Raw genomic sequence first — 19,528 nt, forward strand, 5'->3', positions numbered from 1 at the left:
CCCCCACAGCTGTCTCTGGACCTGGCGTAGACTTAGGGGCTTCTCCGCCACATGGCACTAGACAGGCACACAAGACAGGGGGCCTGGCCAAGTACCTTTCTCGGGTGTGGTTTAAGAGTTCTGGGTGCCAATAGATTTCCCCTTTCCCACCCAGCCTTTAAGACTTGGCTTTCCTCCTCTCGAAACCCTCCAGAAGAGTCCACCCTAAGTCCCCCTCACCTGACCTCTCCTCTCCAGCTCTTGCTGGCTCTGGGCAGGAGTGTTCGAGGTGTCCCATTTATTCGTTTGCTCATTGGCTAATGACCTCATCACTCTACCTTTCAGCCTGCTGTTGGGATCCGAATGATGATGTTCCTTTAACCGCCCCAAACAGCATGCTGGGACTACTGAGCTGCCGCCAGCAGCTTCTGCAGATCTCTTCCCTTCCTTCCTCACCCTGGGGAGAAACCAAAACTGCATTCCTTTGGTCAGGGAAAACACCCAGCCCCACCCAGAGGGGAAAACCCTTCGTTCTAAAAACTGAGCACCAGCCCGCGTACCTGTGCAGCGAGGCAGCCTGAGCTTGGATTTGGGGGCCTCGGTAATAGGACGATGGAGAAGCTATTTTCTCCTCCTACACGTGCACCCCCATCTGTTCGAGATTTCCCTTCCAGCTCCAGCTTGGCTGGCAGGCATGTCCCTAAGAAGCTGCAGGCCAAAATGGAGAGAGAACTGACTCCCTCCTCCACACATCCTGACTTGCTGCCAATTGCCAGAAAAAGAGGGCAACATTTGGGCATTTACCAGAAGACAAGGATGTGCCTTTTCATTTGTCTTTTATTTTACATTTAAAAAGAGGTTATTGCTCTAACTGGATCAGAGGTAAGGACCTCTCCACTAAGGAGCCTTGGCCTTGCAGCCCCATTCAGCAGGGATGGAAGTCACAAGACAATGAGTGGAGCCTCATGCCCTTCCATGAGGAAGCCCTTAGTATTGCTGACATCTGCCTTTTTCCTTGTCTCTCCTCCCTCCCTGTGCTGCCACGTCGGGGCCAAATAGAGTGGTGGCTGACCTAGCCGGGAGAGCTCTTGTAGACCGGAAGGAAGGGGCGGTCATTGGGTGATGGCTTTCAGCTCTCTGGCTGGGGGCCACTGCTCTTAACATTCAGTTCAACAGGTATTCCCTGAGCACCTACTGTGTGCCAGGCTTGTGCTAGGCGCAGTCCTCCCACACGCCTGTCCTTAGCCACCAACGGAAGACACAGAGGTCCAGCTCTTCCCATGCAGGCGTTCAGCAGCCATCACTTGTCAGTCCGAGGGAAGAGTCTGCCTTCCCTTATCAAGCACCATTTTGTTTTGTTTTGTTTTGTTTACCAGAAAGGGGCAGTGGAGAGAGAGACTGGACACCTCACACCACTCAGGCTCTAGGGAAGGACATGAGGACCCTGGGTAGCTTTCCCAGAACCCTGGATGAGATGGCAAGATACGGAGACCCCAGAGGCCAGGGCTGCTCTGATTTCCACGGTGATGGCTCAGGCCTGTCTTCCAGCACCTTCCACTCCAGAGCAGGTGACTCAGTAGCCCCCAGGATGTCCCACATGGACATACCTTTTCAGTTGCATAACCCAGCATTGTTCCAACTCCAAGAGACTCATCCTTAAGAAATGGGGCCAGTAACTGCTCCCAGGTCTCTTTCCCACTTCGTCTTAACAGTCGAATAAGGGCCAAAGAAGATGGAGGCTGCAGGCAATCAGCTTGGAGCATTCCTTTGCCCTCTGGAGTGAAGCCCTTCAGTCATGTTTTCCAAAAGAGACAAAATAGAACATCTCACACACTCGCCGAGTTGTGCATCGCACCACAAACAAGTCCGTGATGGCTGGATCCAGAGAAAGCTTGCTGGCAGCCATGACCCTGCCCCATGGCTTCTGCGATGGCTCTCGGTCTGAAAGACACAGCTGGAGTCAGTCTAGGTGCTTATCATCTCCCAGGAGCTTTGTGCATTTTCTTGAAGAGGAAGCCAGTCCAGGAGAGGCGAGGAGGCAGAAAGAAGGCTGTGTCTCATGCAGCTTTGCCTTTTCCAGAATGGGGCCAGGCCTTTTAGTTTTGTGGCTTGTTTATTTTTTGCAGAATTTGGGTTTGTAGTTCAGCCTCCTTCACCAAGACTAGTATGGGGAAGAGGGAGAACAGTGCAGCTAGCTGGGCCTCCCCCCCACCGCAGTCCTCCCTGTCCCTGTGCCCATGGACCTGGAGACCAGCAGAGAAGAAAAATGAAATCCTTCTCCCTGCAGACAGGCAGTCATGCTTCAGTGATGCTCACTGAGGGCTTGTTGGGAAACTGGGAGGAAAAAAATGAGAGAAGCAGCCAGGGCTAATCGAATAGACTTCTTGCAAAGTTGGAAGTAAGGGGAGGACACAAGAAGGAAGGGCTGCCACCTAAAAAGCCAGGCTTTCGTCCCACGTGGAAGGAAGGGAGTAGCCCTGTCTGCGTGTCTCGTCTCTCTGCCTTCTCAAACCCAGCCTTCGGCCTCACTCAGCGGCCAAGACTGGGTGCCGGGCCCTCGACCCCCCTGGCCCCCGGTTTCACCCCCAGCAGAGCCATCCCGCTGGCTGCTTCTCTCCCATCCTGTAGACCTGCCTCTGAGCGCGGCCTCGGCCCCTGACTGTCGACGTGCTTCTGGAGATGGGGGTTACTAAGAGGCTTCAGGAAAATGCGCCAGAAAGAAGCCAAGAGAGGGGACAGTAAGCCAGGGGGTGTGAGGAGATGGAAGGAGGAGGAAATGTGGAGAGGGCCAGATGTTTGTTTGTTGGCTAATCATCGTCAGAACCATGAGATCCTCCCACTTTTCTAGCGTTTCTTCCGAGCGGCTCAGAGCAAGCACTGACAAGGTTCTCATATCTGTTTTGCAGAAGAGGAAATGAAAGTGAGGCACCTGCTCAAGGTCACGCAACACGGCAGGGGCAGAAATGAGCCCAGAACCCCCTATTCATACTGTCCCACACCAACCAAGCATTCCACCCTCCCCACGCACTGCATTTTGTTAACCACCCTGGCCCCGGTACCCGGCAAAAGGAAAAGGTCCAAAATCCACGTGCAGTGTCCCTATGTCACAGCGGCAGTGGCCGAGCTCGGCTCTGCCCAGCTGCAGCCGCTCCTGGTGCTGAGCTGTCCCCTGCTGCAGCCCCAGGGCCGCCCACCCGGCCCAAGATCTGCCCTCACCTTGCTGCGGAGGAGACCTCCCCCTTGGTGCTCTGGTGTGCTGGTTTCTGACGCGCTCTTGGTTTTCTCCTTGTTGTTATTGGGTTCATTGTCCTTGATAATGTCATACTGGCGGCAGAAGAGGGCAATGACGCCTGGGGGATGATGGCAGGGTGGGGGTGGGGGGACAGGGAGAGCAGTGAGAGGCCAGAGCTCCAATCCCGGCCACCTCCTTCATTCCTGCTGGCACCTTCTGAGCACCTGGTAGACACTGAGCTCCAGATGGCCTCTGTCCTGCACCGCTGCAACGGCCCGCCTCTGGCTCCTGTGTCTCCCTATTCCCCCAGCAGCCATCGCTTTCGCTGCTGCTGGGTTGAGCTTCCCACGACGCACATCTGATCCATCTCCCCCTTTCCTTCGCTACACCCCTGACAGCTCTCCGTTCCAGTTAGCGGAATAGACACAGTAACATCCGCTGAGCCCGGGCACGGTCACGGCTGATGCTGCCGAGCCCGAGGAGCGCCAGGAGGGCGCCTCTCGTTACCGTCACCGGGCTACCAGTGAGGACACCGATGCAGAGAGCCCAGGAACCTACTTGAAGTCCCACAGTGGGGGGGCCCGTATGTGCACTCCAGGGTCTGCACTCTGCTAAATGCTCACGGTTAGCAAGCTACTAACATGGGAGCGTGATAGTTCTTGAAAGTCAAATGCGATGAAGGAAGCCAGCTCCAATGCCTCTAGGAGTCGTCTCCATTTTACCTCTGCTTTATGTATAGTGCTCTTTCCTGATCTACATGTTTTAGGTCCTGTCTTTTGACTTTTCCACCACGGTAGATACAGGCTAACATCTCCCCCAACTTCCTTTCCCGTCATCCTAACAGAAGCGTATCACAGTCTTGGGTTAGTCCACCATGTTTATATTGTTACGATTGTATTAATACTATGTATTTATAATGATATATAATGATATAGAATTATATATTTTATAATTCTATATCATTATATAATTATATATTTATAATGATATAAATGATAACGCACCACAAACCTCTTTTGTACAATCCTTTGGTTTTTTTTACCTTTTTTCTTTTTCTACAGGTGCCTGTTTTTCAATGTGCCTACAGAACGTTTTTTCCAAATGCTTCTACAATACAGGCTGTCCTTCAACCGCCATGCTAAGACAGCTTTGGCATGGTGTTCAAGTCTCTCAAAACGGACTCCAGCCAACTTTAGAGACTCGCCATCCTTGACTGTCCCCTTTCTACTTTCTCTCCGTCCACAGCTCCGCTGAGTCAGACTGAACTGAATTTGTTTCTTATACACCGTGTCAATAGAAACCTGTTCCTTATTTTTGGCTGCCTGGTAAGCTCCTATTCATCCTTCAAAGCTCAATCCCCATTTTTCCTCCTTTCTGTGTTTTTCCTAATTTCTCCTGCTAGCCCTAGAATTAAATCCCTCTCCCCTGCGCACATAGGAGGCACTCATCACACTGAATTATAGTCAAGTAGGGACTTGGCTTCTCCCAGGCCCAGTTTCTGCAAGCCCCGGGCTTAGTCGTGACTAGTACTATTATCTGGAACGGAGTGGCCCTTCAGAAAATGCTGGTTGAGTTAAGAACTGAGATGAAATGTGTTCTTTATCCTCGGGTAGCTCACAGACAAGTGGCAAAAGGGAGAGACATGAGCCCAATGACCTCATCTAAGAGGAGCCACAGGGAGAGACAAGCAGTGCCACGCTCACGGATGGACTAGGGAGATCCTAAGGAGGCGGACTCAGGACCCGGCTAGGAGGAGTAGGTTATGAGGCTGTCCCAACCCTGAGCCCCTGGAGGCCCGACACCCCAGAAGGAGGCATGGCTGCCACAGCCATGGCCGGAAGGCAAAGGGGCTTCGGGTGTGTCCGCCCCAGGAGCCCGAACTACTCCCAAGGGAGGGAAGGGCAAATGCTCAAACAACCTGTCCTCCACGGCAGCTAGCTCGCAATCCGCTAAGCTTCTCCGGAGAGGTAAGCCAGCGAATGGGTCCCATCTGGTCCCCAGAGCAGGACTTCGAGACTTCCATCACATCTCAGCTGCCTCTGCTTCTGGGAGAGAAGGGGCCTGGCCTGGGACTTCCGTTCCGCAGAGGCCAAGTGAGGCATGGACGGGAGGCACTCACCAGCCCACATGAACAGGACCACGACGATGATGAGCACCTCGCCGGTCCGCAGCTGTTGGCTGCTCCCCATCTCCTTCATGGTCACCTCATCTGTGGGGAGAGAGAGACACTGGCCCGAGGCTCTTTTCGTCCCCAGCCCCTGTTCTAGGGCCGGGCCCAGGATCTTAAGCGCTTATCTCTATAGGTGCCTGGACACCTAACAAGAGATTCTAGTACATGCTGATGGCTACTTGCAGCGGCGGCAACAGGGCTTGACCCAAAGCTGGAAGCTGATACCCTCACGGTCGGACACTAGGGTGACCTCCTCTCTCTCAGGTACTGCTTTAGTAGGCGCCAGGGGTCGGGGGTCCTGGGAGGTGGCGGAGGCTGCTGCTTTCCTCAAGCCACCCACTGCTCTGCCCCTGACCACCCCTCACCCCAGCCAGCCCCCCCAGCAGGGCCGGGGCCTGCCTTTGTTCTTGGATGCCATCTTCTCTGCCTCGCGTGGGGTCTTGAAGAGCACGGGCTCGCTGGCCGGACTCTGGCCCTGAATGGAGATGGCCTGCACGTGCACAATGTACTCGGTGTCCTCCTCCAGGTCCCAGAGGGCGCATGAGCGGGTGGTGGTGTTCACTTCCTGAATGAAGCGTAGCATCCGCACGTCCTTCTTCTGCCAAGGCAAGTGCCAGGCCCGCTGTCGGTGGCGCCCGGCCACCAACCCCACTGGGCCCCCCCTCCTGGCGGCGCCCAGGGCTCAGCTGACTATGGAGCTAAAGCCTTCCGCACAGGAGTTTCCACACACCCCTCGTCTCTGCAGGCGGCTAGGACCACTGCTAGATCCGTTTGACAGAGAGGGAGACGGTGCGGGTGCAGAAAACTTAGAAAAGCTGCCTAAGGCCGTCTCTCCAGTGAGAACTTGCACTGGGTCCCACACTCAGGTCTGCGTGAGATCAAAACCGGACTTTCGGTGCCCAGTTTCCAGTCAAAGGCCCCAGAACCTGCCTCACCAATCCATTTCCCGCTGGGGTCCCCATTCCAAGCCACATGTGCAATTCTTCTGCCTGTCTTCTCTTGCTCCTTTATTTCTTTTTCCTTTCCATTTCTGCACACCCGCCTCCCCATCCCCTGCTACTGTCTGGATGTGTCCTTCCCTCCCAGTCCCTCAAGGGTTACCTGCTGAGAGATGGCAAATCCAATGACGACCTCATCCTCCAGGACGTCCCAGCTCACCACTGCAGAGTTGGCCTTGAGGTGCCTGACAGTGACATTCACGGGGGCCGAGGGGCTGTCTGGGGGTGGGAAGGCACCTGAGCCTGAGCACCTCCTCCTGGGAGGCCCAGGCCCACGGTCTCCTAAGTGGGGACCTGGGGAAGGCCACAGAGTGGCAGAGGTTGGCACACGAGCCTCAGTTCATTAGTGCCTGAACAGTGAGGACCAAGAGGCCCCAGGCTCCTCGTATCCAGGGTGGGAGCCTCCACTGGTCTCACTGGCCCTATCAGGGGTCCAAGCGAATGGAAGGGTGGGAAGGGGTGGGACAGGCACAGAGCGGGGGGATGGTGGGGGCCAAGGTTGCAGGTGCTGAAAGTCAGCCTGATGAAAAGCAGTCAAAAGGACTCCCAGTCTAGTGCTCTTTATATAATACCACACTGTCAGGTGAGTGACCTTGAGGGAAGGAGAAAGACCCAGAGGTCAAGAAGAACCAGGCTAGGGGCGCCTGGGTGGCTCAGTGGGTTAAGCCGCTGCCTTCGGCTCAGGTCATGATCTCAGGGTCCTGGGATCGAGTCCCACATCAGGCTCTCTGCTTGGCAGGGAGCCTGCTTCCCTCTCTCTCTCTCTCTCTGCCTGCCTCTCCATCTACTTGTGATTTCTCTCTGTCAAATAAATAAATAAAATCTTTAAAAAAAATTAAAAAAAAAAAAAAAAAGAAGAACCAGGCTAGGGTGAGCCCTGGGTTCAGAGTGAGGATCAAGAGAAGAATCCCTGGTATCCCAGTGAGGCAGACAGAATGCAGCCTGGGGAGGGGTCTATGCGAGCTGCATCTCCATACTCTGCCAGCCCCGAGAGGCAGGTGGGGAGGTGATAGGGGAAGATGGGGTCACTCAGAGCAGGTTCTCCCAGGGGAGAGGCAGGAGTACGTAGGGTAGGCAGGGTCTTGACTTGGGAAGAGGATTGAAAGAGTCAGTCGAGAAAGGAGTAGAGGGAGGGTGACAGGGATGGTGGAGGTCAGGGCCGGAAGAACCTCTCTAGGAGAGGGGCCCTGGAGTCACACAGTGTGTATCTAAGTCTCCCAACAGGCGAGTGCGGTCAGGGGAAGACCTAGCTCTGAGCAGCACCCTTTGGCCCATACGAGAGTGGACCTGAGGCCCCAGGGGCTGGGCCTGGGGTGACAAAGCCATCTGTGGAGACAGAGACAGAGGGACACAGACAGGTGGCGGCAGACACAGAACCAGAAAACAGACAAGTGGGCTATCAGAGACAGACATAGAGAGGAAGCCGAGAGAGAGAGACAGAAAGCACTGAGCCACAGAGAGATGGGTAGAGGGAGCCATGAGAGAGGCGCCAGAAGCTAAAGGGACAGAAACAGAGTCTCAGGAGAGGCTGGGCTGGGTGAGAATGAGGCCGGTTCTCGGGGCAGGCCTGACCCTGACTGCAGCAGGCTCAGGGGTCCACCCCACCCACCCCAGTCCTAGGATGCCTGTCCCCATCCCCCTCACACTTGCTCACGCAAACCAGGACCCCATCCTGCTCTGACCCGCAGAGTTCTCCTGCAGGGCTTTGAGGACAGGGAGGGAGGCCCAAGGTGGGGGGGGACTGGTGTCCTCAGCTGCTCCCCAGGCCAGAGAAGGGAGTTCAGCTCAGTCACCTGAGGCAAAGGCCTCCGGTCAGGGCCAGGGGATGACGGGACTAAGGGATCGCAAGACCCTAGACCCCAAGGCTGGGGTGGCCGGCCGGGGATCGGGAGCTGGAGGACAGGCCTGGGAGTCCAGAGGTGGGGGAGAGGCCGGGGCCAGGTTGGGGGGCGGGGAGCAGGAAGGGGGCCCGAGGACTCCCGCCCGCCCGCCCGCCTGCCCCGCGCCGAGCCCCCCAACCCGGGCCCCCTTACCCGCCTGCACCAGCGCGAGGCAGAAGCAGCCCAGCCACAGGCGGAGAGCGGCGCGGGGCGGCCCGGGGCGCATGGCGGCTCCTCTGGCCGGCCGGCCCGGGGCGGCGCAGGGGGACGCGGCTCCCGCGCCCGGCGGCCGCTGGCGCTGGCGCTCCCGCCCGCTGCCCGCCCGGCCCGGCCGCCCCGCGCCGCCCCGCGCCGCCTGCATGTCGGCTCCGCGGACAGCGACTCCCGCGCGGCGGCAGCGGCGGCGGCGGCGGCGGTGGCGGCGGCGGCCGCGTCCACGTCGGGCGCCCGGGGGGCGGGGCGCCCCCGCTGCGGGGAGAGGCGCGGGGCGGGGTGAGGGCGGAGGGCGCCCCCCACGCCCGCCCCCTCCCGGCCCGCCGGCCGCCCCAGTCCCCCGCCATCACCCGTCCCCGACCCGGCCCCAGCCCTGCCCTTCCCCTGGGAGAGGGAGGACGCGCGCCCCCAGACACGTATCGGTGTCCCCCGTTCCCCACCGTCCTCCCTCGGCCTGGGGGTCCTCACCCCCTACCCACCCCACACCCGAGGCCTTTCCGGGCCCGGGACAGACGTGAGCAGAGGGGAGTGTCACAGCGGGGGATGGGAGCGAGACTGGAGTGCCGAGTAAGTGCAGGGGTGTATACAGTAAGTGCGGCCGGGAAGAGGGTGCTCAGACTCACTGGAAACCTAGCTCTGTGACCCCCGCCGGTCCTTCCCCTTCCTTGGGCCTCTACTTTTGTCTCCATGAGAATAACAACCCGCACCCACTAGGTGCCAAACGTTGTGCCAATAGCTTGACTTGCATCGTGCCGCTTCTCCCCGAACCGCTTAGGAGGTGCTTTGTGACCCCCCGTTTCACACAGGAGACTGCAGCTCGGAGAGGTCACTTGACTTGCCCAAGGACCCACAGCAGAGCCAGGATTTGAACACAGGCTGATCTGACTCCCACGCGTGTGCTTGACTCCATTGTCTCCCCACCCAGAGTGAACTCACCCACCCCACCATGCCTGAGATCCTAGAACTTGCCTGTGCCAGCTGCTCCCCTGCCAGAGAACAAGCTGGAACAATCTCTTCCCAAGAGGGGTGAGGGAAGAGTGGCTCGGGGACCCCCTCCCTCACCCTTCTGGCTGCCCTGAGTGCCACCAGCTGGGGAGGAGCTAACGATCACCAAAGCCAATAAAGGGCAGGAATGGTTCCTTCCGCACTACCTTGGGGCCACCATATGCCTACTGCTGTCCCTACCTCATCTCACACACTCTTCTGCTCCACCCACCCGTTTTCTGTTCTTGAAGAGGCACAGAGCTGCCCTTTCCCTGTACCTGCCACCCTCTCCCTAACGAGGGGACCTCCACAACAGCAGCGGCCAAAGGCAGCCCCCGACCTTGTGGCACTCTCCACCCTGAGTCCCAGTCAGAGAAACGAGGATGCCATGCCCAGGGAGGCACAGACCAGGGCCCCAGCCTCCCCCCACCCCCCCCCACCCCCGCAAGGAGAGGCCCCCACATCTCCAAATAAGCCCCTCCCCCCAATCTGAAATTCCATCACATCACTAGGGGACATTCCTTTGGGTCTTTAAGGGCCTTTTGGTCTTCCAGAAGCTCCTGGAAGGGCTAATCCTTTTTGAAAAGGGACAACTTTGCAAAGATATCCCACAGAATGTCCTCCAGATCTCGCTTGCACACATTTGAGATTGATAAACCGAGGTTCAGAGATGGAAAGAACTCCCCGAAATTCACACAGGGGTTCAGGAGCAGCCGTGGAGCCCTCCTCTCCCAATGCCCACTCCAGGACTCCCTGCATTGATCGCCCCCCTCCAAGTTTTATGGGTCACCTTGGAAAGGTTAGGATGGGAGGGGGCTTTGGAGTTCTTACTGAAAGCCCTTCCGTATGGCCAGGCCTGTTCTGCTCCGCGGGCTGAAACCCCCAGCCCCATCGGCTTCCCCAGCCACATACCTTGTGCTGGGGTGAGGCTCATTTGGGACCACCACCTCTTTGGGGCCGGAGCCAAGGAACCAAAGCACTTCTCTCTCCTGTCTCTCTCTTCACCCGGCAGCTGCCTTCAGCCCCACCCCGCCCGGCCCCGCCCCACCAGCTGCAGCTTGGCCCTTAGGGACCCCCCCCCCCAACCCCAGCAGGCAGGAAAAGACATCCCGGGGCCTGCAGGAGCAGCTGGAGCCTCCTCAGGCCTCATCGCAGGAGCCAGCAGGCAGGAGAGGGGTCAGTTAGAGGTCACAGAGTCTACTCCTGTCCCCGCCAGGGGACAAAAGAGAGAAGAGAGAGGGTCCTGGTGGGGTCTGGAGGCCAGTCTAGCGCGGGGGAAAGGGGGCGCCACCTGCTGGCCTCTCCGGGTATAATCCCGGGTAGATGTAGGGCACTGGGGGTGGGGTGATGGCAGCGTCTAAGGCTTTGAGAGGGAGGGGGATAGTGGTTGGAGGAGGGTAGTGAAAGACAAGGAGGATTCGAAGAGTCGTGCCTGTGGGGGTGCAACCTTCCCGGGCCCCAGGATGCACGGGGTGCTTGGGCATGACCACAATTCTGGGGAAAGCCTTTGATGCCTGGAGTCCTCCGGCAATCAGTGGAAGCTGGTTAGGAGGCCGTTAGAGTTGGGAGGATTTGGAGCCCCTGATGATCTCGGGAGGACTTCAGGACCCGTTGCTGTGTGGGCACCATTTGTACACCAGCTCTTAGCACAGGGCTACAAGCAGTAGGCACTCAATAAATGTGTGTTGAATATATGGAATAAATTTGCTCTTCCGACATATATCTATTGAGCACCTATTATGTACCCGGCTTCTTGCAACATTCTGGAAATACGGCGGCAGCGGGAGAATGAATAAATGCGTGAGTGAGGATCTAGGCAGGGATTGAGCGATGGACCTCTGTCGTCCCAGGCTGCACTGGTTTCTCTTTGGATGACTCCACAGACATCTCCTAGGGGGCCGGCTGGAGTGCCCAGACCTACCCAGAGTCCCAGTACCTCACTCAGGCTGCAGGTGCCCAGGCCAGACCCCAGGCAACCATTTAGAATGGGAAGGCTCCCCTTCATAGCCTAGATCCTCGTGGCCCTGTCTAAGGAATTCCCTAGATACACACACCCCCAGTCACAGGAAGAATGAGAAGGGCAGGAGAATGCTTTGGGTATATAAATAATCAAGCACCTACCAAGAACTTGACTTTTTATCCCTGTTATTCGGAGTCTTAGGCTGGCACGTGTTATTAGCTCCCATTCCAGATCAGGAAGCTGAGATTCAGAGAGATGTGAGAACTTGCCCTGGATCACACAGCTAGTGAACTACCACGTTTAACCCAGGCTGCCTGCCTACCTCCTCCCCTCACCTCTGGGGGGTTCCTTCGGGCGGGGATCCTGACCCAGGATTCACTAAAAAAATATGCATTTTCCTTTCCTGTAGGGCATGTGGGGGCTTGCGGTTTACAGAGGCAGAGACTAAGTGCTCGCTTCGGCAGCACATATACAGAGGCAGAGACTAAGACCAGCCCAAGACTACACCACTACCCCTCATCAAATGTTCTCCATGTGCTGGCACATTACATACTTGAGAGAAGCGGCTGAGGAGTCAGGATTGTTATACCCATTTTATAGATGAGGAAACTGAGGCTCCAAGTGAGAAAGTGGCTTGCCCTGGGAGACACTGGTCTGACCTGTCCAATCCCCGAAGTCTCCATCATGGCACTGATGACACCAGCCCAGCTCAAGATTTCCTGAGTGCCTGGGTACTGAAGACATAGTGATGAACAAACTCAGTCCCAGCTCCTGAAGAGTTCCCATGGTAGAGAAGAGAGATATGTTTAAAACAGAGAGAAACGACCCTCTGGACCTGGAGGCACCAGGGATCCAAAGAGGTCAGAAGGGAGCATTAATTTAAAAGGAAAGCAGGGAGGCCTTCTGGGAGGAGGTGATGCCTGAGCTTAACTAGTACTGAGAGTCAGGTTGGAATTAGTCATAGGAGGGGAAAGGGGCAGAGGGAAAAAGGAATCTTTGGCAGGAGAGGGGCTAGGAAGGGGAGTCAGAGGAGGATGGCAGGGAGGGGTGGGAGGGGTTGCTGCAAGCTCTGGGCTGAGATGATGAGAGCAGGAAAAACAGCCGTGGATTTGAAAGGCTGTTCCAGACTGCAAGAGAAGTTGGACTACGGAGGGCTTTATTGATGCCACAAGTCCTGGGGACATAGCCCCAACCAAGCTGATGAAATTCCTGCCCTCCTGGATTTTACATTCCAGTGGGAGAGGCAGGTGATAAACAGTGAGCTAATGACTAAGTAAAATCCCTTCCAGGACTCCCAGGGGCTATGAAAAAGCTGGAGTGCTGGGTCTGGAATGGCTGGGTGGGGTGATGTGAGCTGGTGTGCTGTCGGGGTCCAGTAGAGGCTTTCTGATTGGGCAGAAGAGACCTCCTTGTATCTCTTCAGTTTTTCAGAATCTACAAAGGAACCGACTTCCATTGGACAGCACCCAGAGAGGTTAAGAATCTTGCTCAACCTCACACAGTTGGTCAATGATAGATAGCTCCATGCCTCAAATTGCCTCAAACCCCGGGGCCCATCGTACTCTTGTAGACAGATTCTTAGCTACAAACTAGGGTTCCTCGAGATCCTTCAAGAGCAATGGGGCCAGAGGACCTGGTTATAAGCCCAGATGTGGAGAGGGCTGCAGCAGGAAGTGAAGGCAGCTGGAGTAAAACCTCCTTCCTACCAGGGAGGGGCGGAAGGACAAGAGCCTGGGAATCAGATGGCCCTAAGACTCCAACCTCAGCTCAACCTTGATCAGCTGGGTGACGTCAGGTACCACCATCTGAAGTCAGGGGCCAACTTTGCGCAGTGGCAGCATCGTAGCCAATAAAGTTTATCCGGGGCGCGATTGTTGCTAATTGAAGTCAGGGGCCAAGGCTGGATGGCCTGCCCACCTCTCACATCCCAGGTACTAGAGGGCCTCCCTTGACCTCAAAGGAACATGGTTCTGCAGAGCCAGGAATGGCCAGCAGAGGGCGCCTCCGTGGCCATAGTGAAGCCAAGTTGCCCAGAATAGGAAAGGCTCCAGGAATGCCTGGCCTTGACTGGGCACAGGGGGTAGGGGGGTTGAGGGAGAGGGGGTGGTCGCTGGTCCAGGAGGCCAACTGCCAGATGGGCAGACCAGAGACTCAGCAGTCAGGCAGAACGTAGGTCTTGAAGTCCTTGCACCGTGCACGCGTCACTGACTTTTCTGAACCTCAGTTTCCTCATCTGTAAGTGGGCTTAACAATAGCACCCGCCTCTCAGGTCTCTGGGAGGAGACAGTGAAGAGCAACCACATAAGCGCTGAATATATAGCGGCTGCTATTTTTATTAGCAGTAGCGGTAGTCATACCTTAAAGTGCCTGACGCAAAAGGTACCCAATCAGGGGTGGCTATGACAAAGTCAATGATGTGATAATGATGCAAGACTCAGTCACTGTTTATTTTCAGTTTCCTAAGCAGGGAGCAGCAGCATCTACAGATCTGGGATGCCTGCAGTGATGGGGAGCTCACCATCTCCTTCAGCAGCCCATTTGGACTGTCAGAGTATCCTCTTGCTGAAATCTCCCTCCTGGACAATGACCCTCCCCCCCTTGCCCAACTCCTTGCTCAGGGTCATCTGGCTGGCCTGGCCTCTGAACTCCGGATTCCTCACTTCCTAGGGTGAAAGTTAGGGCCAGGACCTCAGCACCTGGATTCCTGCCTTTGCTGGAAGCTCGGGCAGCTTACAAGTGAACTCAGTGGGCTTCACCAGCAAGAGATTCCCGGTGGGTCTTGTTGCTGACTGGGAGATGTAGGCAGAAGGAAAGCCCCTGATGTCCCTTGGACCTTCCCTCACCACCTCCTCCACCCCTGGTCTCCAGAATGGCTGGGGCTGGAGAGGGAATCATATGTCCCAGAGCCACAAGTCCAAGAACCCTGGTCCCAGGCAGGCCCTCATGGGTCTGGCACCAACAGGTCTTGGGGGGAGGTAGGAGCCAGATAATCCTGGACTCAAACCCTGGCTTGGCACCCCCACCTCTGGGAGCCTGTTTCCTTACTGGGTGCCTATCTCAGAGTGGCATTGTGGGGAGTATAAATGTTATACAGGGGGAAAAGAAAATGCAGCCCCGGGCACATAGTATCTATAAATGTAGCGGTGGGTATTATCAAGTGGAAGTGCCTCATTTCCTCCCGCCCCACCTTATGCCTGAGGGAACCAGGGTGGCTCTGGGAGTGGGTGATGTCAGTTATGATCATGTCCAGATGTGTTTCTCGGTTAGCGGGCACCTTGTGAGTGCGCCTGCCTGGGACTCCATATGCAGAGGTGTGCGTGTGTGCTCTCAGAGGGCGTGGGTGTGCACACGTGTGCATTGGGTGTGCATGTACGTGCAAGCGTATGCATGAGTATGCGTGTGTCTGTGTGCTTGTAGCTAGGGCTGTCCATCCCAGGGATTCCCAGGGCACGTGTAGACTTGCTGGTCCCTGTGCAGCATCCCTGCACTGATTCTGGAGACCCTCTGGTCACCATTTCTATGGAAACCAAGAGGCAATCCCCAGCCTCAGGAGAGCCCAAGGTGCCAGAAAGGAGAACTGACCCAGTCTTCCCAGTAAGGGAGACAGATCGGGAGCACAAGGCTCCTGAGACATGGCAAAGTCAGCCTCTGGAGGTTGGGCTGTGGGACTCTGGGTCCCTTGGAACCCTCTGGGAAGCCCACACTTCTCCAAGGCATCCTGGCCCACTGGAAAGAGCTCCAGAAATAGAGCAGGGTCCTGTCTTGGATCTGGCTCTAATCCCATGCATAGGCTGAAGCAGGGAACTCCATCTCTGTGTCTCTGCTTCTTTGTCTATAAAATGGGGACAATAGGAAGTTCCAACAGAAGCCTTGAGCTAGGATATCCCCTTTCCTCTCCTCGGGAGCACCCGCCCTCCAGGCTGCATGACTGTGCACCCCTGTACCCTGCAGTGTCCTGGGGGGCCTCCTTCCCATGCACTACTCTCCGATGTCTTGTGGGCTCCTCACAGCAGCTCGAGGAAGGAGGCAGCTCCCAGGAGAATGGAAGCTCCAGGAGAACACAGCTGGCTGTGCTGGAATCAGGGCTGCCCCCACTCCTGGGGATCCCAGCCCTGCAGCACATAAGCAATCCCCTTGGGTCACGGAGGCTGAGATGACTGGGGATTCAATCCACTCTTCTGGTTTGGGAGGGGCAGGGGGTAGTCCTCAGGAGGCCATGGGCTCTGGGCAACCTCCCAGGCAGAAACAGATCCCAGTTTAGGAAGGACTTTTTAAAAAAATTGTTTTGGGGAATACCTGGCTGACTCAGTCAGAAGAGCTTGAGACTCTTGATCTTGGGGTCATGAGTTCGAGCCCCACATGGAGCGTAGAGATGACTGAAATAAAAAAACCTAAAATGTTTGACCCTTTAGATTTTGACCCAAGACTCAAATGAGGTTGAATTGAGTGCGCGCATGCGGGTTGTAGACATGGACACAGAATTGTGTATACAGTTACAAGTGAACACTCAACCTCCTGCCCTTTATCCTACTTCCAAGAGTGACCGTTCCATTTGCGGTAACCTCAGGAACCATTTTCAAACAGTCAGAGATACACCGGGAGGAGCTGTAGGAGCAGACAGAATGTGTAATGCAATGAAAATGTTAAAAAATATCCAAATGCTTATTTGCTAGAAAAAGTGGCACAGAAAGGGTCGCTTCGCATTTGAGGAGGGCGCAAAGGGGATGGGGGACCTAAGGCAAGTCATCGGGTCTGAGATCCTTCCAGCTAAGAGTTGCTTTCACCAGCAGAGGGAAGAGGGAAAGAGGAGGGGGTATGGGGGGAGGCTGGGATGTGACCCTAGCGGCCTGCATCACTTCACCTCACCCCCACCTATGTTAAAACCCACATGCATGGAGCTGGGGGTCAGGGAGCTCCGTTCCCCCCAGCTTGGCTCCAGATCCCTTCTTCAGTGTAGGGGAGATCCTGGCCATCTGTCAAGGAGGCGCTGGACCTCAGGGGGGGTCATCAGAGGAAGGTGGAGAGTAGGAGCTGAAGTGGAGGCAAGGGTTGTGCATGTCACAGAGCGTCTCCAATGCCCAGTTCCTCTGGTCGGCCGTGGGGAGCCATGGAAGTTTATTAAGCGGGGAGGAAGGGGATTAGGTGTGGAGAAACCAAAGGCTGGGGAGCTGGAAAAGGACCAGGTGACAATACAGGGCCACCAGAGGAGGGAGTGGGGCAGGGCAGGCCTGAGCCTTGGGTGGACCTCTGAGTTGGGAAGGAAGGGGCTGTGGGATGAAGAGGAGGGAGGGGTTCCTGGACGGCACCCAGGCTCTGGCAGGCTGGGTGGAGGGCCATGAATTGGATGCTGGCTAACTTGAGTCTGAGGTACCTCTGGGCTTCTGACAGCAAGTCCGGGAAGCGGCTGGAAATACCGGCATTCCTGAGAAGAAGCCAGAGCGAGTGGGGTTGTTTTTGTCAACGTTCCCAAAGCTGGGAAAGAGCCCCATCAAGATCTGAACCCGGTCTGTTTCCCTCTGTAAGTTCACACCGAGGGACCAGCAAAGGGGGACCTCTGCGATCCTGAATTCTGAACTGGGCAGAGAGATCAGCGGCTTTTACCCAGGAGGGATCTGGTGTTTTCCTGGGGGCACCGCAGCGGAGAGGGCTGCCACAGAGCCCAGATGCCTCAGGGGCTCTGCAGGCAGGATCTTCAAGCCCAGACTTCTGCTCTGCGGAGGAGCCATTTCCAACCAGCGCCCACCTTCCTGATTCCCCAACACCAGTCTGCCACTTGGAGCAGACATTAAGTATGTGCAGCCCAGTGTCCTAGCCCCTATAGGCTTCCTGTCACTTAATCCTCACAAAGCCCTTTCAGGGGGCCATTAATAATATTGTTTCTACTGTAGAGATGAAGGAACCAACCGAACCTTCCAGAGGTGAAGGGCCTTGCCCCCCTCCACTGTGGGGGTTGGGAGGTGGGTCAGCATGGCCCAGTGGCTCTCTGAGTTCTATCTGTCTAGGGAGGCCTGCTAGAGGGGCCCCACCACACCCTGATTTCAAGTCTGCAGTCCCAGCTCGCAGGACTTTCCCAACACCCCCTCCGCCCCCATTCTGTTCTTCATGGCCCAGCTCCCTTGGGAACAGCGAGACCCGCCCCCTCCCCCTCCCGGGCTGTGCTCTTGGCAGCTCTGCCGCCCTGGGCTCTGGTCCGGGGGTGGTCCCCGGCGGCGGTGAGAAGGGCGGGGTGGGCAGAAGCTGGGATCCGCTGGGCTGAGACTGGGGCATCCGGAGAGCCCGAGGGCCCCACCTCTGGGTCCTTGGTGCTCCAGTCTGGGGTGGGCAGGGCCCTTTGGAAAGGGGTGGCTTGAGGTTTAATCACTTTATCAATGTTTGTTTGTGTAATTCAGCCCTGAGATGCTTTTCCTTCCATCTGTCCCCACCATCTGCTCCCATCAGGATTTTCCAAACCGTTTGGGACCTAAGGGGGGGTGGTGGGGGCTGTGCCTCTGAGGGATTGGGGAGGGGCTGCCTTGATCTACCTCCCAGAGAGGCTTCTAGAGGAGAGCCCAGGCTCCGGAGTCACATGCAACTAGGTTCAAGTTCTGGCATCGTTACTTTCTTGTTGTCTGACCTCCAGCAGGTGACCTGAGGCCTCTGAGCCCTGAGGATTAGTTCAGATCAAAGGAGATGATACTTGAAAAGTACCCTGCATACAGTAGGTGCTCAAGAGATAGGCAGTCCCCTCTCCATTCACCCCCCACTTGCCTCATTCTGGCATCCTTCTTTAGTGCTAGAGGAGGGTAGCCAGCTCTGGTTTCTCAACTGTAGCCCCATTCCTCTGGCCCTGGGGACATCCCTCCCCTGGGACTTGCACTTTCTTCCAGCCCCCATGGGTCCTGCCCATTGCTCAGTCCTCTCAATGACCCCACTCAACACCTACCTGAAGGTGTGCCTCTCCCTCCCTCCTAGATGCCTCAGTTTGGAGTGGGAGGGAGGTGAGCATCGTTGGCAAGGACACCTCCAGCCTGACCCCCAGAACAGACCTTCAGAAAGCTTTTCAAACCTACAGAGTTCCAGAGCCACTAGGGCCTCCTCTCTGCTCATGCCCAAAATTTCAGGCCTGTGAGGGGTCTGTAAGGCAGTAAGGGAGCCCTGTCTTGTTAGTACTGCGGTCAGGAGTTTCAACCGGGGATATCAAGACACGTAGGTCATTTGTCTAATATTCCTGCTCCAAAACAGAAGAGACTTGTTCCAGGGCATCCAGGAGTGAAGGGCCCAGGCAGACCTCCTGACAGCTGCCCCTCTGGCCCCCTTTCTGAACTACATCCCAGGGCACTAGGTCTTGGGGGTCAAGGGCCTTTGGTGTACAGTGTGGGGAAGCCCTAAGCCTTCCGCTTTGGCTCAGGGGACCTCCCAGTGCTTTCTAGGCCCCCAAGAAGGGAAAGGTGGCTGATGAGAAGTAATGCAGAGACTACCCGAATCCAGCTCTGCCCCCAGATCTACCCTACTCATTCCAGGTTCAGGGAAAGTCATGGGAGGTGAGGCCTCCAGGGAGAGAAGTCATGGTCCTGCCTTTAGGGGACAGAATTCAGAAGGCAGGTCCTGAGGGCAGGGCATCAAAGTTGCCCTCACAGGGAAGAAAAACAGTGGGGATGGAAGGCCTCTGAGGGGCTAAGCCAAGAAGTCAGCCTGGACGTGGAGCTGGGGTGGGGAAGTGGGAGAAAGCAGAGACAGTGGCTGAGCAGCTCCTTGTGAGGGAAAACTGAGGCCTCATGAGGATGGAGAGGAGGATCCAGACCAGGCTGGGAAGATTCTCTGGCTTCAGGCCAGAGAGAGAGAGGAAGGAGGAAGAGTGGGAGGGGAAGCCCAGGCAGAGAATGCAGGGCTATCCTGTCACCTAAACCCAAACAGGGAAAGCTCTCCAGGCCTAGTGGGGAGGATGGCGGGAGCTTGTCACTCCAAGGGCGTGGGGTGGGGCCTGAGTGGCAAGTCTTTCCTTGCCCCCAGGTCTTCAGGCAGGAGGCAGCTGGGTATCACCCACGCATGTCTGGCGTCTCTCACGCCTCCACTGGGGGTCCCAACACCAGAGCCAAGGCACACAGAGGAACTGATGTTCTAGAGGGCCCAACT

At 56.5% G+C, this 19,528-nt stretch overlaps 1 protein-coding gene across 4 annotated transcripts; it reads right to left on the reverse strand.

The window, feature by feature from the left end:
• Nucleotides 1-798: 798 nt before the first annotated feature.
• On the reverse strand, nt 799-10,464 carry FNDC5 (fibronectin type III domain containing 5). 4 transcript variants are annotated; one of them, XM_004740890.3, is made up of 6 exons: nt 10,369-10,464; nt 6,483-6,598; nt 5,781-5,979; nt 5,331-5,420; nt 3,196-3,329; nt 799-1,920 (listed from the first exon to the last, which is right to left on the reverse strand). In XM_004740890.3, exons 1-6 carry the CDS (start codon nt 10,388-10,390, stop codon nt 1,729-1,731), a joined length of 753 nt encoding a protein of 250 aa, XP_004740947.1. In that variant the 5' UTR covers nt 10,391-10,464; the 3' UTR covers nt 799-1,728. The 4 variants fall into 4 exon arrangements, with proteins under 4 accessions (XP_004740947.1, XP_044920079.1, XP_044920080.1 ...); XM_045064144.1 differs by lacking the exon at nt 10,369-10,464 and adding an exon at nt 8,413-8,530; XM_045064145.1 differs by lacking the exon at nt 10,369-10,464 and adding an exon at nt 8,413-8,530 and having other exon boundaries at nt 1,778-2,140.
• Between the last annotated feature and the right edge of the window lie 9,064 nt (nt 10,465-19,528).

Source organism: Mustela putorius, unplaced genomic scaffold (assembly GCF_011764305.1).
Source record: "Mustela putorius furo isolate JIRA1106 unplaced genomic scaffold, ASM1176430v1.1 tig00003853_pilon_pilon_pilon, whole genome shotgun sequence".
NCBI classification, from domain to species: domain Eukaryota; kingdom Metazoa; phylum Chordata; class Mammalia; order Carnivora; family Mustelidae; genus Mustela; species Mustela putorius.